At 53.3% G+C, this 20,470-nt stretch overlaps 1 protein-coding gene across 4 annotated transcripts; it reads left to right on the top strand.

Moving 5' to 3' along the window:
• The first annotated feature begins 389 nt into the window (after positions 1 to 389).
• Positions 390 to 18,891, top strand: NUCB1 (nucleobindin 1). 4 transcript variants are annotated; one of them, XM_017665617.3, is made up of 13 exons: positions 390 to 535; positions 928 to 1,064; positions 3,575 to 3,682; positions 6,173 to 6,305; positions 10,005 to 10,108; positions 12,560 to 12,745; positions 12,988 to 13,078; positions 16,411 to 16,469; positions 16,711 to 16,803; positions 16,879 to 16,971; positions 17,251 to 17,421; positions 17,790 to 17,886; positions 17,997 to 18,891. In XM_017665617.3, the coding sequence occupies exons 2-13, from the start codon at positions 939 to 941 to the stop codon at positions 18,107 to 18,109; spliced, it is 1,374 nt and encodes a 457-aa protein (XP_017521106.3). In that variant the 5' UTR covers positions 390 to 535; positions 928 to 938; the 3' UTR covers positions 18,110 to 18,891. The 4 variants fall into 4 exon arrangements, with proteins under 4 accessions (XP_017521106.3, XP_017521105.3, XP_017521104.3 ...); XM_017665616.3 differs by having other exon boundaries at positions 928 to 1,094; XM_017665615.3 differs by having other exon boundaries at positions 928 to 1,106.
• The last annotated feature ends 1,579 nt before the right edge of the window (positions 18,892 to 20,470 follow it).

The following is a 20,470-nucleotide window of genomic DNA, read 5'->3' as shown; positions in this document are numbered from 1 at the left end:
GTGACCTCTAGCTTCTGCTGCAGCCAGGCAACCCTGCTCCAGGGCTTCTGAACTGGAAGGGTGAGCGGGCGAGTGTTCCTTAAAGGGTCCCGAGAGATATAAGAAACTTACAAGGTTACATGTGCTAATTTCTACCGATCTGTAATACGCAGCGACGTCTTACGGAGAAAATAACAGGAAAAACTACAGCTCCCAGGAAGCCAAGGAGCCGAGGAGCCCGAGGAAGTTGACTCATTTCTCCCCCGGCCTGCAGGGACTTGTAGTTCTTTCTGAAAGTCTCGGCTCTCCTTTCGCCTAACAGGCCGGAACTGCGCCGTTTAAGGGGTTGGACCTCCGAGAAAGAAGGCGAGGCTTTCAAGAAAAGGCGAGCGACTTCGGCAGGGGGCGGGTCCCTAGACAGTGGGGAGCTAGCGTGGACCAATCAGGTTGCCGAGGGCCGGTCCTGTGCGGGGGCGGTGGGCGGGGCCTAGGCGGTGTCACCAAGAGCGCGCCGGAGGCCCTCGCCCGGGAAATCGCCCTCTGCGGTGAAGCAGAGGTGAGGGGCTGGGGGTCCTGGGCGTCTGGGTACTGGGGAGGAGGCGTGGCGGGGGGAGGTCCAGAGGCCTGGGAAACTAGCTTTCGGACAAAGATGGGCTGGACACCAGTACTTCTAGATCCTGAGAAAAGGGGAGCCTGGGGGCCTGGACCTTTGGATCTGGGGTAAGAGGAGGTTGAACTCCCGGATTCCTGAGTCTGAGCGAAGAGGGTGCTTGGAGCCAGGACTCTTGGGTCTAAGGAAGGAAAGGCTGGAGGCCCAGGATCCTGGGCCCCGGGAAATGAGACGGTTTGGGTCTTGATTCTTGGAAAGGAGGCTGGGAGCCTAGACTCCTGCTCCAGGGGACGGCGAGGCTTGGGCCAGACATTATCCTTCTCTCCGCCCCCCCCCAGACCACGCCGCCATGCCTCCCTCTGGGCCCCGTGCAACCCTCCTCCTCCTGCCACTGCTGCTGCTGCTGCGCGCTGTTCTGGCCGTGCCCCTGGAACGGGGGGCGCCCAAGCAGGAGAGCCCCGCGACCGAGAGCCCCGTGAGTGGCCCTGCCCTGCTCTCCAGCCAGGTGTTTGCAGTGGTACTACAATTCCCGCGGACCCGCGTGACCCCTGGGTGGATACTGCCCCAACGGATGCGGCTTGGAGTTTGCCTGCCAGTTGTTTGCAGTCCCTGGGCTTTGACGTGAAAAATTGGCGGCGGAGGGGCGGGGGAGAGATGCAGATTTCTGTCCCTGACTCTGTTGTGTGGGAAATCAGGTCAGATTTTAAGTTAAAAATGTGCATCACCCCAACCTAAACCTCTCTGTTCTTTTAAGACCCCTCCAGTCAAAGGGATCTGGGGGAGGGGGGAAGTACATTTCCCAGTAGCACTTTGAGCAGGTGGTGATAGTGAACTAAGGTGGTCTCGCTTTATGGGAGTCGTAGTTTAAATTAGGAAATGGGCATTTAAACTCATTTATTAATTCCAACATGTGTTCGTCAAACACTATGAAACCTCCAGGTCTTAGGGAGTTTGGAACTTAAAGGTCTTCAAAGCTAATGATCTGATTTGAGGGCTGAATCCTCCCATAGCTCCCACTAAGAATGCACCTGTCACTATTTCTGAAACTGATCTTTCCATGCTCCTCTGTGCTCCCACCCAGTGAGTTAGGCCTCTGCTCAGTGAAGTCTTCACAGACCTGGAAGGGTACCTTTAAGACTCTTTCCCCTTCATTTATTCCACACATTTCTTGAGCATCTATGAGCCAGGCACAGTGCTAGTACAAGCCCCATACCCTCACAGACCTGCCTTGAGTGCTGGGAGGACACATGGTGGAGGTCCCTGGGAATGAACACCAGGGGTGGTGGTCAGGGAGGATGGGTTACTTACTTAAGCTGGGACCTGAAATGCAGGGAAGAACATTCTAGGCAGAGGGAACAGCTTGGGCAAAGGCTGTGTAGTTGGGGAGAGCAGAGTGAGTAAGACTTGGAGGAGGCCAGTGTGGCTAGAGCAGAGCAAGCCCAGGGAGATGAGATCAAAATGGGGGACAGGGACAGAACATGGAGGGTCTTGTGGGCTATGGAGAATTTCCTTTTCCAGGCTAATAGAAAGCACAGAGGTTTATAAACATCAGTAACAAAAATGGCAATTACATTGAAAACTCCTACCAAGTTCCAGGCACTGTGTTAAATATTTTAAGATACTGGCATATTACAACTACCCCTCTGAGATGGTTGCTCATTACCCTTACTTTACAGATGAGGAAGCTGAGGCATGGAGAGGTTAGTAACATGCCCAAGGACTGAGGTAGCCAGATGTAGCAAGTAAAAACACAGGACACCCAGTTAAAATTGAACTTCAGATAAACAGTGAATAATTAATGGTATAAGCGCACCCCATGCAATGTATTTATACTAAAAGTTATTTGTTGTTTATATGAAATGTAAATTGAAGTAGGCATCCTAGAAGCCCTAACAATTACGTAGCTAGTAATTGGCAGATTTGGGATTTTGACCTACTGTGTTTGGCTGAATAGTGGCTTCCAAAGATGTCCGTGCTCTAATCCCCAGAACCTGTGAATGTATCACCTTGATGGCAAAAGAGTTTGCAGGTGTGATTGAGTTCAGGCTGTTGTGGAGAAATTTTCCTGGGTTATCCAGGTGGTCCCAATGTAATCGCCAGCGCTCCCTGTAAGAGGGAAGCAGGAAGGTCAGAGTTTGGAGGTCATGTAATTGCCAAGCAAGGGTCTGCAGAATGCTGGAAGCCTCCAGAAGCTGGACAAGGCAAGGAAACAGCTTCTCTCCTAGAACTCAGCCCTGCCAACTCATTTTGGACTTCTGACCTCCAGAACTGTAAGAGAATAGATTGCATGTTGCTCTAGCCACTTAGTTTGCAACACTTCGTTACTGACGCAGTGGAAAATTGGTACACGTACAGTGGCACAGCTGGGTGATCTGCTACCATTTAACAAGCGCCTGCTGTGTGCCTCTCTGTATATGTAACGATAGCTATAGTGTCAGGCCATTTCTCTCATTTGCGTTTTACCACTGCCCTGAGGGGTAGGGAATTCACTGTGCATTTTGCATATGCAAGGGTAAGGGAAGTGCCAGTCTCCTATGCATAGTGGGGATAGGACCAGGAGCCCAGGGATTTTTGTCTGTCTGATTCATCTGCTGTATCCCCTAGAACAGTGCCTGGCACATGGCAGGGGCTCTGTGAATGCTTTTTGAGTGAATGTATGTTTCACTGCTTGCCAGCAAATACCAGTGTGTTTGCTCTTCGCGCACCCACACTATGGGCAGTGTTGGCCTGGGTGTTTCCCTGTGTGATTTTCATTTCATTTTGTCTCCACTACAGACCTGGGAAGAGGTGAGAGCTGGGACCCAGATCCAGGCAGTTAGCCTGGGGTTCCAGAGGGTCTGCTGACCCCAGAGCCTTTGCCCACTGGCCCTGGAGCACAGGCTCCTAGAGGGGTCTTCAGGTTCCCAGGGCAGTGGGGCCTGGGTCCTACCTGCAGGGAGGAGCCACAGAGGGGCGGGGCTGCTATACTCATCCTTGTCACTGCAGGACACAGGTCTGTACTACCACCGGTACCTCCAGGAGGTCATCAATGTGCTGGAGACGGACGGGCACTTCCGGGAGAAGCTGCAGGCCGCCAACGCTGAGGACATCAAGGTGTGTCTGGGTGCAGGGGAGGTGGGAGGGAATGTGCGGTCGGAAGGCTGAGTGGAGAACGGACTGGGTGCCCGAGACGGGCCATGTGGCTCCAACCTTCACAGAACTGAGGAGTCGCTTCTCAGAGTCATGCAGCCGGGAAGGGATCTGGGGAACAGAAGGTGGTTATGCATGGTGTCAGGTGCAGGCTTCCAGTCTTGGCTCTGTCACTTACCAGATGGGTGAGACCTCCCCTCGCCGTGCCTCAGCTTCTCCATCTGTAGACGGGGGTAGTGATAGAACCTGCCTCACAGGGTTCAGGTTGGGATTGGCCGAGGTAAGACGTGTAAAGGGCTTCAAGGTGCACAGTAGCAGCCCTTAGTATCTTTGGGTGCCCGTCCAAGTGAGCCTCAGCTGGGTGCTCTCTGTATAAGAAGTCAAACCCACAGCAAGCTGTGATCACTCATATCACCTCTAATTCTCATATCAGGCCTCCAAGGAGCTGTGATTATCTCTATTTAGAGGCAGATACAGAGGCCCTGATAGCAGCGTTTGTGCTTCCTGCAGGCCTGGGTCTCACCCCTGGGCTGGCTGAGCCTGGTGCCCATGCCCCACCCCGTCCCCAGGCAGCAAGCCTGGGAAAGGATGCTGGCACCTCCCAGTGAGGAGACACAGCTGCCCACTGCTGCTCCGCCTCCCGACCCCACACAGACTCCCCTCCCTGCTTGGGTGCATGTGGGGATGTCCTGCCTGGAGGAGCTACAAGTTCTCCAAACGCCTTGGCCCAGGAGAGGCCCTAGGGCCTGGGACTGCTGGGGAGGTGGTCCTGCTCCCCTGAAACTCCCAGCAGCCCTGGGGCTCTCTCATCGGTCCTCAGCCACCCAGCCCCACAGACAAAGGACGGCCAGAACAAGGCATTGCTGGGTCCAGCCCCTGCCACGGCCCAGCCAGGGAATCTGAGGCCCACCTAGCCGGCCCAAGGTCACACATCTTGGAAACAGAGTGGCCAGTTAGGCAGGCAGGTTCTGAAGCGGGATGGTGCCAGGGTCCAACCCCAGCTGCCCCTCACACTCTCTGGGGCATGGCTGTCCCTGCTCTGAGCCTCAGTTTTCTTCTCAAAATGGTGAGGCCGGTGTAACACTCTCTCTGTTGTGAGGCTGGTTGTGTGAATCAGAGGTAATGCCCACTTCAGGTACTTGGCTGGCACAGTGTAAGCCTGTGGTGTCAGCCATCGTCATTGTTGGTGATAATAATATCAGCACCGGTTTTTGAGGTCCGGAGCAGGAAAAGGGTGTGCTGGGGTCACACAGGGAAGTGGTGCCTGGGCCAGGGTTTGAACTCGGGCCCCAGGACATGAGCCTGAGGAGACATGACACCAAACTTGGTCACCAGGCTGGAAACTGGCCTCCGAAGGACCCTGAGCAAGTGGCTTCTTCTAGGCCTCCATTTGTTCATCTGTAAAATGGGTTGTGGGCGGGATTAGAGAATGGACTCTGAGTCCAGCACAGGGCTTGGCCCATAGAAGGTGCCTGACTGGTGGAGGCTAATATGACTGTCACCGTGGTCACCTTGTCCTGCTGCCTCTGCGGGGGCTGCACACATGGACGCATAGCCTGGAGAGTTGGATATGGGACACTGTGCCTGAGAAAGCGGTCTGAGCAATAAGAAGATCACGCAGGGTGCTGGAGGAGCCCCAGGGGGGGCCCAGTCCAGTCTGACAGTGAGAAAGGGCTTCTAGGGAAGGGATCCCCTCAAGCGAGGCCAGAAGTCTGAGTGGGAGTGTCTGTGATGGACGAGGACAAATGTGGGGGGGGGCTGGCATTTCAGACTGTAGGAACTATGTGTACAGATGAAGCATTCTGGTATCGTCAGTTGCGTGCTGGTAGTTCCTTTTAACTCACATAAAGACAGAGAGGTGGGGCTGAAGGGGTGGGTGGGTACAGGGTTTGGCAGGCACAGGGATTCAATCCTGGGGCACTGGGGAGCCATGGGGAACTGTGAGCAGGGGGGCGGCCCTGACTGAGAACCAGACACAATCTGAAGTGACAGAAAAGGTAGCTCAGAGAAGACCCTCCTCAGCACTGTGTGTGTGTGTTTGTAGGGGCCAGGGGTTGCCGGGAGATTCTTCCCAAGGGAGGTGTCTTCTGCTTTTAGATTTGAAGGACAGTGAGGATTTGTTTAGGCTTGAAAAGTGGGGATGAGAGAGAATCCCAGACCAAAGAGACAACATGTGCAAAGGCCAGGAGGTGGAAAAGAGCCTTGAATGTGGGCACCTATGTCCGGTTTAGTGTTGCTGGAACCGAGCGTAATGATGAATGACAGGAGATGGAGCTGCAGAGGTGGGCAGCACCTCAAATGTCAGGTTGAGGGGCTGGGAACTTGTCTCAGGAGCCCTGGGGGCATCAAAAAGCTTGTAGAAGGTTCCAGAGAGAGCAGAGGAAGGAGGAGGCTTCCCTGCGTGCCCCCTCCCAGGCCCACAGCCTGACCAGCATCCCCTCTCTGTCCGGGCAGAGCGGGAAGCTGAGCCGGGAGCTGGACTTCGTCAGCCACCATGTCCGCACCAAGCTGGACGAGCTCAAGCGGCAGGAGGTGTCCCGGCTGCGGATGCTGCTCAAGGCCAAGATGGACGCAGAGCAGGAGCCCAGTGAGCAGGGGTGGGTGGGGCGGCCCCCCTGGGCCTCAGGTGACTCTGCCGGGCAGGTGGCGCCTCCCCCAGAAAATGGGCATGGAAGCTTGCTCAGGTTTTCTTCCCAGAACAATCTACTGCTAACATGTTGGTCGGTTGGAGTTATTTTCATTAATTAATTAATTAATTAATTAATTTGAATCGCTGTCATTTAAAGTTTTGATACAACCTCAAATTTCCAGGACAGTTGCAAGAATAGCACAAGAAAACCTTCCAAATACCCTTAACCCAGTCTCTCCACATATGAGCAGCTCTGTTTGCTTTTCATTCACGTTTGTGAGTTCCCGGTAGACACCATATCCCTTTATGGCTGAATATTCCAGGATGTTCCACCTCAGGACTCCGTCATTGCCCCATGTAACCCCAGCACACTGATCAAGGAAGTCTGCATTTTTTCCTTGTTTAGTTACTCTCTTCCCAACTGGAATGAGTCCAGTTTCCTGGCATTTATATCAGAGACTGCATTTTATAGTCTGATTATTTGGCTAAAAAAGAAAAAAAAAAAAACGTGTCTGGAAGAGAAAGGGGTGGGTGGGTTTTGACTACAAGATCCTGTCCCATTTCTAACAGTCCTAGGCATGATCTGTTGGAGTGTGCATCCGGACCATGCTATTTCTTTTAAGTAGTTTTATTGAGATATAATTCACATGCCATACAATTTATCCATTTAAAGTATACAATTTGGTGGGTTTTAGTATATTAACAGGTTTGCTACCACCCCAGTTCCCCCACCCCAACCCCAGCAACCGCTAGCCTTCCTGTCTGTATGGTTTTGCCTTCCCTGCACATTGGAATCATATGGTATGTGACCTTTTGTTACTGGCATCTTCCACTTAGCATGATAGTTTCACGGTTCATCCGCACTGTAGCGTGTGTCAGAACTTCATTCCTTTTTCGGGTCAAGGAATATTCTATTGTCTGGATCTACCAGGTCTCATTCAGCCATTCATCTGTTAGTGGACATGTGGGTTGTGTGTACCCTTCGGCCGCTAAGGACTGTGCTATTTTACTTATTGTAGCTTTGTGGTGTGTTCTGGTGCCCCAGCAGGGCCACATTTCTGCCCATCTCTAAGTGTAAGTGTATTGTGCCCCCTTGTTGAAATTCACCTACAACTTTCATCTCCTAATGCCCCATGAGGCTCCCGTGTTAAAGATGGGGGACCCTGAGCGTTGGTTGATGGAGTCAAGGGTCTGTAGGAGAGCTGGGCTTAGTTTCTATTTCTGTCTGACTCCCTTTATCCATTGATCGGTCATGGCTTGAGTCCTACCCTGTGCCAGGCTCTGGGCAGGTGCTGGAGCTCTAAGGTGGCCAGACAGGCATGGTGTCCAGCCTCCTACACCAACACCCATGCCTTCTCTGCCAAGCTGTCGAAATTGTTAGAGTTTTGGAGTCTGATTGATCTCTGGTAAGGTAGATGTTCCCTTTCACGAATGAGAGAAAGTTATTCGTTCATCGGCAGCTTGTTATTCCCACACACTATGCTCCCTTCGGCAACTCATAATAACTCCAGAACCTGGCCGTTTCTGTCCCAGGCACTGCTGCCACTCGGTCCTGCGTGGATCACTGCAGCTGCCTCCTCCCTGGGCCCCCTGCCGCCACCCTGCTTTCCTGCTCTGTTCTGCTTCCCACACAGCAGCCAGTGGATCCTCTTAACACCTGCACTCATTTCCTATGGCCGCTGAAACCACAGCTCACATAAACTTAGTGGCTTAAGGTAACACACATTTATTCCCGTATAATTTGAAGATCAGTCTGAAGTCAGTCTCACTGGGCCCAAGTCAAGGTGTCAGCAGGGCTGTTCCTTCCGGAGGCTCCAGAGGAGAGTCGGTTTCCCGGCCTTCTTCAGCGGCCAGAGCTGCGTTCCTTGGCTGGTGGCTGCTCTTTCACCTTCAAGGCTGGCAGCTGCCTTCCACTGTAGTCAGATCTCCCTCTTATAAGGACCCTTATGATTACGAATCCAGGATCCGCTCCTCATCTCAAGACCCTTAATTTAATCATATCAGCAAAGCCCTTTTTGCCATGTGAAGTCACCCATTCACAGGTTCCAGGATTAGGACATGGATTTCTTGGGGTCCGTTTTTCAGCCCAGCACAAGATCCAGTTCAGGTCCTGTCTCTTCTCTGCTCAGAACCTGCTGTGGCTCCCCAGTGCCAGGGTGATCGAGTACGCGCTCCTCTTTGCTGTGGGGAGGCCACCAAGCCCCGCCCAGCCCCTCCCTCCACACGGGCACCCTGTGCCGGACCCTCACACCTCAGCATTTTTAGCATCATCTTTCTCACCTGGGGACCTTTGCATGTGTGCTTCTCTCTGCCTGGGACACCCTCTCCAGGCTCTGCCTGGCTGCCTGAGCTTCAGTCTCAGATGTCACCTTCTCAGAGAGTCCTGCCCTGCCCGTCCTGCAGGGAGGAGCCCCTGCTTGTTTGAGTCCTTACTGGTCCTGTGCTTGCCCCTTGGTTGCCTGTTCTGTCTCTTGACTGGGTGCTCTGGGGAGCAGGTGCTGGGTTCTTGCTGTGTCCAGGGGATCGGGCCCAGAGGAGGGACTCAACATAGTGTGGCGTAGATAATGAATCCTGAGATTTGATCTTTGCCTGTCTCCTGAGCGCCTGTCCCTCCTCTGGGCTCACCCAGGCCACAGCCGCCTCTGCTGCAGCACTAGTCACTGGATTCCAGCCATCTATACGTGTGTCTGTCACCTCCATCAGCCCGGAGCCACGGGAGGCCCAGCCCATGGCTGAATCCAGGAGGTGAATGAGTGGCTGTTGAGTATTTCCCTCCTGGAAGCCCAACAGCTCAGAAATTTGCATCCTCGGAGGTTGCTTTACTTTGCTAGAACTGCTGTAACAGAGCGCCCCACACTGGGGGGCTTCGGCAACAGTCATTTCTCATCTCAGTCTGAGGGCCCGCGGTCTAAGGTCGAGGAGCCGCAGGGTGATTCCATCTGAGGCTGAGGGGGATCCACTGTGGGTTCTTTGGCTTGTTGGCAGTCATTTTCCAATGTCTTTTACACCCCATCTTCCTTCTATGTGAGTCTCTGTCCAAATGTCCCCTGTTATAAGGACACCAGTCATGGGGTTAGGACACATCCTAATCTCATTTTAATCTGATCTCTCCTGTAAAGACCCTCTCCAAATAAGGTCATATCCAGAGGTGCTTGGGGTTAGGATTTCAACAAATGAACTGCAGGGGACACAGTTCAACCCTGTAACAAGGAGAGAGTGCCTGTGCTCTGGAGCCCAGTGACCAGCTCTAACCCTCACTCTGACCCTTCCTAGATAGTGACCAGGACTAGTCACTCCCCCTCCTCTGGGCCTCAGTTTTTCACATCCATCAAATGAGATTATCATAGAAACTGTGTTGTGGCATATTTGTGAAAAGTAAATGCATTAATGTGTTTAGAGCAGGGCCTGGCCTACAAAAGTGCTCAATACATGCTAGTTATTATGATGGTTATTTTTATTTTAAGCATCAAACTCAGCTGTGGCAGGGCCTCCTTCCAGAAGCCCTCCCTGATTTCCTCCAGCTCAGTCAGGTCATCCTCTGGGCTTCCCCAGGGCCTTCTGTGGCCTCTTTTAGAGCACACCAGGCCCTGGTTAGGGATTTTCAAAGAAAGGACATTCCGTGAGTGGTTTTTGTTTTTCCTCTTCTTCCTCATCCAGACATACAGTTGGATCACCTGAGCCTCCTGAAGCAGTTTGAACACCTGGACCCTCAGAATCAGCACACGTTTGAGGCCCGGGACCTGGAGCTGCTAATCCAGACGGTAGCATGAGGGGGCCCTACAGGCAGAGGACTGAGGGAAGCTTTGTGGAGGGGAAGAAGGGAATGGAGCCTGGCAAATAAGCCCGCCCACCCCTGCCTGGCATTCTCTGAGGCTGGAGGCTGTTGAGGGCCGGGTGGTATCTAAAAGACCTCCCCAGATCCTCTACAGGAAAGCAGAGGCATAGGCAGGACAGGCCTGGCTCCGCTCAGACGTGGTTTCAAATCCTTCCCCTGTATTGCCCTTCCCAGATGATTTGAGGTGGGGACTATCCCCTCTGCACCCTTGAGGTAGGCAGAATGATGGGCCCCACCAGAGATGTCATGTCCTAGTCCACAGACCTGATGTGCGACCTCAGAAGGGAAGAGGGACTTTGCAGGTGTGATTAAATTAAGAATCTTGAGGTAGCAAGATTATCCTGGATTATCCAGTATGCCCTAAATCACAAGGCTCCTTATAAGACGGAGGCAGAGAGAGGGTTGACTACAGAAGAAGGCGATGTGACAACTGAAGCCAGGCGCTCCACTGCTGGCTTGGAAGATGGAGGAAGGGGCCACGCGCGCGGAAGACAGCCCTGGAAACTGGAAGAGACAAAGGAAGAGGTTCTGCCCAGCGTCTCTGAAGGAAGCACAGCCAGGCTGGCACCCTGATTTCAGCCTAGTAAAATTCATTTCTTGCCTCTGGCCTCCATGCTGTAAGGTGATAAATGTTTGTTGTTTTAAGCCACCAAGTTTGTGATAATTTGTTACAGCAGCCATAGGAATACAGCCATCTGAAAAATAGGATCTTCAGCCTCATCTTATAGCAAAGGTCAAGTGAGGGATTCGGGGGTGGAAGAGGAGGTCCAGGCCTGCCCCTGCCTCTCCCCTGCTCAGAACTCTTCCATAGCCCCCCAGCACCTGCTGGAGAGAAGCACCCCGCAGCCTGGCCCAGGGCCCTGCTTTTATGGGATTACTGGAGCGCCGCCTAGTGGCCACGAGATAGTAGCACCTGTTTGATTGAGTCCATGCCCAGCACTGGGTCCAGTCCCTGGAGGAAGTTTTTGCCTTATTTCCAGAACATTCCAGAAACTGTCCACATATTTCTAGCCCCACTGTCATTCACCTGGTTGTGATTCCTATCATCTTTCGTAGTCGCTTCATCATTGGGCTCCTATACTGCCTCCCTGCTTGCTAGTGGGATTTCTCAACTCAGTACTCTTGACATTTGGGGCTGGGTAATTCTTGACATTTGGGGCAGTTTGTGTTGTGTGACGTTCAGCAGCATCCCTGGCCTCTACCCGCTAGATGCCAGCAGACCTCCCCCTGTTGTGACAACCAAACATGTCTTTAGACATTGGTAACTGTCCCCTGCAGGCCACAGTTGCCCCAGGATGAGAATGCCTGCTGTACCATCTATTCTCCGCACGAGAGCTGTATTCTTTTCTATTGCTGCTGTGTGACAAATGACCACAAACTCAGTAAATTAAAACAACAGAGATTTATTATCTTTCAGTGCATGTCAGTAGTCAGAAGGTCTTACTAGATGTATTACTTTTCTGTGGCTGCTGTAACGTATGACCTCAGACTCAGTGACTTAAAACAACAGAGAAGTGTTGGCTCACAGTACTGCAGGCCAGAAGTCCAAAACTGCTACCACTGGGCCAAATCCAAGGTTTTAGCTGGGCTCTGCTCTCTTCAGAAGCTTCAGGAAAAAATCCTCTCCTTGTCCCTTCCAGCTTCTGGGGGCTGCCAGCAGTCCTTGGAATGTAGACACATCACTCCAGTTTCTGCCTCCATTGTCACCTGGCATTTCCCCTGTGTCTCATCTTAGCCTTCTTATGAAGACGCGAGTCATTGGATTTAAGGCCCAACATATTCCTGTCAGACTTCATCTTAACTAATTACATCTGCAAAGATCCTCTTTCCAAATAAAGTCACATTCTGAGGTTCTGGGTAGACATGAACTTTGGGGGAACACACCCCAGTATAGTATTGTTCTCTCCATATTACAAAGGTGGAAACAGAGTCACAGAGGGGCTGAGTCACTTGCCCAAGATCACACAGCTTGTGGGGTTTGTGCACACAGGAGAGCCTGGATTTGAACCCTGGGCAGGATCATTAGAATTCATGTTCTTTACCGCCTAGCTATACTGCCTTCTATATTAAGTCCACCTGGTGTGTTGTTCCTGATTATTCCTCCAAGATCTTGGGATTGTGGAGGACTTGAAATTGGGGGGTTAGAGTTGCTATCATGGACTCATCCCAATCTCTTTTGAACAAAGAGAGGAGGCTGTGCTACGGGGCAAGAGCGGTCATAGAGACCAAGAAGTGAGTTCAGGACTTGAGACCCAGGACAGGGTGGAGGGTGGGGCTGCCTTTGGCTGGATTCAGGACCAAGGGCCAGGCATTGGGAGGCTGGCATCAGGGGCTGGGCACAGAGACAAGATGAGAGTGCCTGTCCTCCTTTGCCCAGGCCACCCGGGACCTTGCCCAGTATGATGCAGCCCATCATGAAGAATTCAAACGCTATGAGATGCTCAAGGAACATGAGAGACGCCGTTATCTGGAGTCACTGGGAGAAGAGCAGCGAAAGGAGGCAGAGAGGAAGCTGGAAGAGCAGCAGCGCCGGCACCGAGAGCACCCCAAAGTCAATGTGCCTGTAAGGACCCTAGCATGCCCACTCCCTCCAAATTCAACTCTTTGGCCACAAGACAAAGTAGCTGAAGAACTGCAACTCCCAGCAGACTATGAGGCAAAAAAGTCCCCTTTAATATGCCCAGCTACCCCCAGGGAATACTGGGAGTTATAGTTTCTTAGTTTTCTTGCTTAAGGAGAATGGCATTAGAGGGATGGGGGTACCCAGATGTCTTGCTCATGAGCCCCTGGCTCTCCCCTCCACAGGGCAGCCAAGCCCAGTTGAAGGAGGTCTGGGAGGAGCTGGATGGATTGGACCCCAACAGGTTTAACCCCAAGACCTTCTTCATACTGCATGGTAAGGTGGGGAGGGAGTCCAAAGACTCAGGCTGAACCCTGAGGCTCTGACCTTTCTGGGACCTGAATGCTAAGAAGGGGTCTCCTCATCCCAGGGGGCCTTAGGCATGCCGGAGAGGTCTGAGCCCATCTCCTTTGGTGGTCTGCAAGGCTCTACGCCTCCCTATTGGTAGAGTCTTCCATGGAAAAGCTGGGCCTCTTTTTGGGGGGTTTTAGGACTGGCCAATACCCACTAACTGAGCAAACCAGGCTTGGCTAGGCCTGGGCCCCCTCCCACAGCAGCCCAGAAGCCCCCATCCCTGCTGGAATCCCTAATGTTTCTGAATCAAATAAACCTGGCTCATCTGACATGCAGCAAAACTAAACAATGACATCAGGATGTAGTGAAAAGAAAGGATGTTTATTGCAGCGACAGTCAAGGAGAACGGGTAGCTGGCTAATGCTCAAGGTCATGAATTCGCCATTGGCTTACAAGCAAGAGTTTTTAAAAGCAAAGTTACGGGGAAGGCCCATAGGCTGTGTGATTAGCCTGTACCCATTCTCCTGATTAGTCAGTGGGATTGATTCAGGAGTCTTAGCTATCAGTTTTCCTGCTCCTCCCAGTCTGGGGTCTGTGTTCTTATTGTCGGGGGATAGCCTGTCTGGTGGAGATCTAAATTCCTGTAAAACATCTCAAGGATGAGTCAAGAGTTTATCTGTAGCCTTGAGGGGGAACTAAGTCCTGTGTCTGGCTAATTTGCTTTGCCTTGGTTTGCAAAATCCCATTTTCTTTCATCTCTAGTTAGTCTAATTCCCACACCCTGGGTCATAATTGAGGGACCTGGGCTTCTCTTTGTTAGTGGGAAATCTGAGGGGCTTCCTCAAAAGGGCGCTCCCTGTGTGGTCATACCACCGCTAAGGAAAAACACAGATCCCCTGTCACATAGCCAGTGATCAGCCAGAGTTCTGTGAACCCAAGAGACTGTGGAGTGTAAGATACACTAGAATTTTTATGTAAGCTGCCTGTTAAACAGACACACCATCAATTATAAGATGCCTCCAGATTTCAGGGATGATAAATGATGGGGAAAATAAAACGTGCATCTTCTAATCAATCAAGTCGGTTCTGTAATAGAGTCTCAGGCCGTAGTAAGTACCTTGGAAAGAGGACAGCAGGATCAGGGGCCTAGGTGACAATTTCAGGAAGCCTGGTCAGCAAACGTTTTTCTAGGCCAGCACCGTCCAGGAGAACTTTCTCTGCTGATGGGAAGTGTTCTACGTCTGTGCTGTCCAGTACAGCACCCAGCAGCCCCATGTGGCTATTGAGCACTTGAGATGTGGCTCTTAGGACTAAGAGACTAAATTTCCTTTTTTTTTTTACTTTTGGTAAATGAATTACTTAAAAATTTGTTATTGTGGTAAAATACATATAGTAAAATTTCCCGTCAGGCATTTTTAAGTGTAAAGTCCAGTAGTGTTAAGTACTTTCACACTGTGCAACCAGTCTCTATACTCGTAATGCTGAAGCTCTATGAATCAAGTGTTCTCCCTCCTCGCCAGGCCTCAGTAGCCTCTACGTACCTTCTGTCTCTCTGAATTGGACTGTTCTAGCCACTGCGTATAAGCAGAGTCATACAAATGGCACGTAAATTTCACTTAGCATAATGTCAAGGAACCAAATTTTCCATTGCATTTGTTGGTCACTAAATTTGTCCCATGTGGCTCATGGCTGCTTTATGAGGCAGCACAGCTCTAGCAAGATGGCATTTGAACCAAGACCTCAGTGAAGTGAGGGGTTGGGCCTTGCAGATTTTGGGGGGTGGCAGGGAAGAGCGTTCTAGGTGGCAGGAACAGCCTGCACACACAGGGCAGAATGAATTTAGTGGGCTTCCAAGGTCCTTGGAACAAAATGCATGAAGAGAAAAGCAGAAGGAAAGATGGTTGGGGAGGTAAGAGCAACTGGACCGTTCAAAGCCCAACAGCCAGGGTGAGGAATTTGCATTTTATTCTGTCTGGGATGGGACACCATAAGTGATTTTGAGGAGAGGTCTGGGATGCCTACCTTACAGGCTGACAGAGTCCATGTGCGGGCTGTGTCAAGGACGGGCCAGAGGGGGTGAGGGCCAAAGCCAGGAGAAGCTAAGAGGTGCAGGCGGCTGGGCCATGGGACGTAGGGAGGGGCGGTCAGCTTCTACATTCATCTTGAGGGTCAGGCTGGTAGGACTTGAAGATGGACTGGATGAGGATCGTGAGGGAATGGAAGGGTCAGGGCGACTCCAAGCTGTTTTGCCTGAGCAACAGGGAGGCTGGAGAGGGAAGAGCAAGCGTGTTTGGCAGGGAAGACTGGGAACTGCGTCTGTTTGTGTTAAATTAGAGAAGTTTGATAGACGTTTATGTGGAGATGGAAAGTAGGCAGTTGGATATTCAGGCGTGAAGGAAGCTTATGGATGGCATTGAAAGCGGAGGGCTTGGAGGAGCCCCTCTGAGGGAATGCGGGCCAGTGGAACTCTTGGTAATGATGGAGAGCGTTCTGTGCCCTCCGATATGGAGGCCACCAGCCATCCATGACTACTGAGGGCTTGACATGTGACAAGTGGGACTGATCAATTGAAATTTTAATTTTAATTCATCTTAATCAGTTTAAATGTAAACCGCCCATGTGGCTAGTGGTGCTCGTATAGGACAGATTTGCAGATCAGATGAAGAAGCGTCTACATGGTAGACGAACATGTAGAGAGAGGTTAGGAAAAGGCTGGATCCAGCAAAGAACAAGGGGCAGCTGAAGAGGAGAGAGTGATGTTCTGCAAGCCAGGTAGAAAGCCAGTAGATGCAGGTTAAATGTTAGCCATTGGATTTGCAAAAGTCAAGGGTCTTGGCTGCCTCTGCAGGACCTGTGTGCGTGCGCATCTGAGCGAGCCGCGGGGTGAAGACAGCGTGGCTCATGTGGCTGAGGAGCTTGGAGCCTGTGCAGCCCTATGAGCTAGATGAGCAGGGAAAGGTCTCTCTGACAACTGGTGCTGGCCCTGGCCTGGTTCGCAGGGAGGCAGATGCCTCTGACACCTCTAGATCCTGGCAAAGGGGTTGAGTCTGTGCCCAGAGCACCAGCCACCAGGGATCAAGCTGTCCTGCATGACAGAGGCCCCAGGAATTTGTCCCAGTGAAACCCCACCTCCATCGCTATCATCCTTGGGGCCCCAGTTGTTAGGGAACGGTGTCCTGGAGGCCACCGTCCTGTTGGAGACACACTGTTCCCTGTCCTGTGATAACAGGCCCCACACCAGTCCAGAATTTCTCTAGCAGGTCCCTGACCCACTCCGTCCTCAGTCCCCCAGATACTTTGTCGTCTCCCCTCAGATATCAACAGTGATGGTGTCCTGGACGAGCAGGAGCTGGAGGCTCTCTTCACCAAGGAGGTGAGTATCTTGGGAGCGGTGGACACAAGGTGCCCAGATCAGCCGCGTGCCCCGCAGGTGCCCCTGGGGTGGGGCTGTGGGGCGGGCGTGTGTGCGCATGTGTGTGCTCAGGGGAAACCAGTTCCCCAGTCCTGGGGGAAAAGGCTGCTGGGAGTTGAAGTCTGGCTATTGGGTAAGGGGGCGGAGCAGCCTAGGAAAGTCTGGATCCCTCAGTACGACTTCCTCTCGCCTGGCCGCGCAGCTGGAGAAGGTGTACGACCCTAAGAACGAGGAGGACGACATGCGGGAGATGGAGGAGGAGCGTCTGCGCATGCGGGAGCACGTGATGAAGAATGTGCGCGGAGGGCCGCGGGCGGGGGTCGGAGGGAGGGCGGCCCGGCCTGTCACTTACCCCTGCCCGGCTCCCCAGGTGGACACCAACCAGGACCGCCTTGTGACCCTGGAGGAGTTCCTCGCGTCCACCCAGAGGAAGGAGTTCGGGGACACAGGGGAGGGCTGGGAGGTGAGGTCCTGGGGGCGCTCAGGGTCCTGAATCTCTCCCCCAGACCTAACTCCTCTTTCAGGGTCTCTGGCCACCTTTCTTCTCTGGGTGCCTGCTTCCCCCCTGCCCTACCCGGGTCTCTGTCCGCCCCCCCGGGCTCCCATTCAGGGCTCTTCCACCCACGCACCCACCCAGGCCTCCCAGCCTCTCCAAACCAACTGGGTTAGCAGAGCCCTCTCCGCTGTGGCTGGGCCACGGCTGTAGTCACCCTACTGGTGGCCCCCGTCCCCACCTCTGCAGACCGTGGAGATGCACCCTGCCTACACACAGGAAGAGCTGAAGCGTTTTGAGGAGGAGCTGGCTGCCCGGGAGGCGGAGCTGAATGCCAAGGCGCAGCGCCTCAGCCAGGAGACCGAGGCCCTGGGGCGCTCCCAGGGCCGCCTGGAAGCCCAGAAGAGAGAGCTGCAGCAGGTGACCGGCCGGGGAGGCCTGCGGCCACTGTGGGGATCCATGGCCCGTCCTCAGGCGGCCTCGCCATCTTGAGTGAGGGCAGACGTCCCCATCCCTGACTGCTCTGTGGCCGCCCCGCTGGATAAGGGCAGTGGGATTGTAAGCAGGAGAGAAGAAAGGCCGAGGAGGGAGAGGGGTGGACTGTCCCAAGATGTGACCAAGCCGTGACAGGTGAGGGAGAACCGGATCTTTAACTGTTATTAAGCCCAACTGTCAGTGAGAGAAAAAACAGAGTCCCGTAGAGAAGGGACTGGGCCGCGACCCCTTAGCAAGTGGCCCTGGAGACTCAGTGTCACTCTTGCCTGTGCGATCTCCCCCACCTGCTGCAGGCCGTTCTGCAGATGGAACAGAGGAAGCAGCAGCAGCAGGGCCACAATGGCCCAGCGCCCGGCCCTGAGGGACAGCTCAAGCTCCACCCGGACACAGGTGCTGGCCTCTGGGCACAACCGCGACGGGGCTGGGGACCCAGACTCCTGGATTCAAGGGAGGAGGGCACTGGGACGTCTGCGGCTACCATTTCCTCCCTCCATTTCCAGATGATGCACTTGTCCCAGCTCCAGCTGGTGACCAGAAGGATGTGGACCCTTTAGGAAAGAAGGTTCCTGAACAGCCACCCAGGCTGCCCCAGCTGGATTCCCAACACCTGTGATCCTCCTAGGACCCCCCCCAACCACCACTCTGGGTTCCTACCGAAGCAGCTGATGGGAGGTGACTGGGGTGCCACAATCAACCTCCTCTGGGGGCCAGCCACATGCGTGGTCTCCTGGGGCAGAGGGCAGAGGGCAGCAGCACTTCGCACATTGCTGCCTGGGCCCTGAATCTGTTGCTCAGCTTCCACAGCCTCTCAGTCCAGGGTCCCTATTTTCTGTCCCTCTCCAAGGAACTCGTCTCCTCCTCATGTCCAGCTGGGTCCTCACTGCGTCAGCCTAACTTAGGGACGCCCCCTGCTCCCAGATGGTCTGCTTGGCACCTGCCCTCCCAGATGGCTTGGCTTCAGCCACCCCGGGTTGTGGCCACTGCAGCATCCTGTGTCCCCACAGCTGCCGGAATCCTGCCTGCTGCTCTGGGCATGGCTTCTGTTGATTTATGGGGCCCCTTGCAAGCTTTCCCTGCCTTTCGTGGGACCAGTAATGCCTCAAAGATGGTGTCTTCCCTATGGCTGGGTGCAAGGGGCAGCAGAGTCCCTAGAGTAGCTCATCAGCTCTGAGACCAGGAGCCTGGACTCTCCCTGGCCCGCCGCCTCCCCCTTCCTGACGGCTTGGCGCCCAGCCCCTTCCCTCCAGCCCCAGAAGAGTCCTGGAGCTGCTCTGCCTCGGGATCAGGTTCCAGCCCCTCAGCCCCGGCTGGGAGCCCTGCCCACCTTCTGGCCTTATCTCGCTGCTCCTAGTTCCCTATGTTCTAGTTCCTCCCAAATAGACTTTCTGGAACAAATCTGTGTCTCTATGTCTTTGTATGTACTATTCCCTCTGAAACCCCTCACTTCACCTGCTAAAGTCTCCCTCATTCTCTAAGGTTCATTTCAAGCATCTCTGAGAGGTTCCATCCTGTCACCTTTCTGTCCTCTCCTGATGAATCTACCGCACACACGCACGCACACACACAGCAGGATCTTCTGAGCCACAAGGACAGAAAACCCAAACCTAGGCTTACACAATAAAGAAAAATGTATTATTGCCCAAAACAAGAAGTCCCAAGGAAGGGTGGGGCTCCAAGGCCCTTGGGAACCAGGTCCTGCCACCTCCCAGCTCTGAAATGTCCAAGGGAGAGCCCTAGGAAGTTGTGCGTGCGATGCTCTGCCCCCACCAGCCCCCCACCACTGAACCTCAGCCACAGCCTCTCCGTGCTTCTCTTGGAAAACGAACCTGAGCCTCAGTGACCCAGTCTGGAAAGTGGGCATAGCATGGTAGCATCCCTCCAGCCTTCTGTGAAGGATTTGGTAATACCATGAAATGGTATGGCTCCATGAAATTGGAGGTCAAAAGCAGTAGCTGTTTCTGTTTATGGATGCTTTACACATTTTGCAGTTCTTTATTTGCTAGTGTGTCTCCTTGGTTACTCTCTTTTCCCCTCAGTAGCCTCCAAGTTCCAAGAGGAGCAGGGAGGGAGCCGCATGTCCGTCAAGCTCACGGTCTCCTATACACGGGGCCCTGCATACGGACGCAAGAACAGTCACCTCTGCCCTGGAGCGATCCCCACCCTACCCTATCTCCTGCCTGGCCTTTCAGTCTAGTCTTAAAGCCCCAGAATGACTTTGACCCTTGATGTTTAATCTGAAAGTATTTTTGTTCTTGATCTGTATGCTGCCCGTGCTGTACAAACATTTTTAAGTAGCTTCTCTCTTTTTGGCATGTCCTGTCCCCCAGGAGCTGGAGCTTGGAGTGGACAGAGAGAGGACTTGGGAGTCTCAGGGAACGGGTGAAATGGGGAGCTGGTGTCTGGGTGCTGGTGTTTCCTGGGGAAGAAAGAGACACAGCCTGGGGCAGGCATAATAATGTGCCTCTGCCTAAGATGTCCCCATCCTAATCGCCAGGAGCCGAATATGTGACCCTACACTGAGGAACCTCTATCAGCATCTTAATGCATTTTGATCACCACCTAATCTGCCCAACCTTCGCTGTCCCCCAGGCTGCCTTTCCCCCCATATTCTGGGTCTCTGTCCCCCTCTGTATTATCCATGTGTTTATGATGTTTTTACATCCGGGGCCTTTCAGATGCAGTTGCTAGAGATCATAAACTACTCACGGGCTGGTGACCGCACCTTTCCTATGCGAGCGGAGCAATCCGGAGCCCAGACCCCCAAGCACCCCTACACCCGGCCCCTGTCCCAGTCCTGATCACTGCAGGGTCAGGTGCCAGACAGCTTAGGACAGCCCCTAGACCCAAGAACCTGCTGAAATTACCCCCAACTAGCCCGCCTTGCCTCTTCCCTCCCGCCGGAGCCACAAAGAAAGCTGGCTCACATTCTCCCTCACTTGCTTGTGAGGTGCCCCTCCTGTGGCCCTTCAGGGCA

Source organism: Manis javanica, chromosome 17, assembly GCF_040802235.1.
Source record: "Manis javanica isolate MJ-LG chromosome 17, MJ_LKY, whole genome shotgun sequence".
NCBI lineage: Eukaryota > Metazoa > Chordata > Mammalia > Pholidota > Manidae > Manis > Manis javanica.
Note: the sequence above shows the minus strand (reverse complement) of the source record. Positions and strands in the feature narration are given on the sequence as shown.

Bases quoted from the DNA above. Each gene is read 5' to 3' on its own strand.
- NUCB1 (XM_017665615.3), top strand. From the start codon at position 939: ATGCCTCCCTCTGGGCCCCGTGCAACCCTCCTCCTCCTGCCACTGCTG. The intron at 3,683-6,172 runs GTGTGTCTGGGT...CTGTCCGGGCAG, and splicing joins CCAACGCTGAGGACATCAAG to AGCGGGAAGCTGAGCCGGGA. The intron at 16,804-16,878 runs GTGCGCGGAGGG...CCGGCTCCCCAG, and splicing joins GGGAGCACGTGATGAAGAAT to GTGGACACCAACCAGGACCG.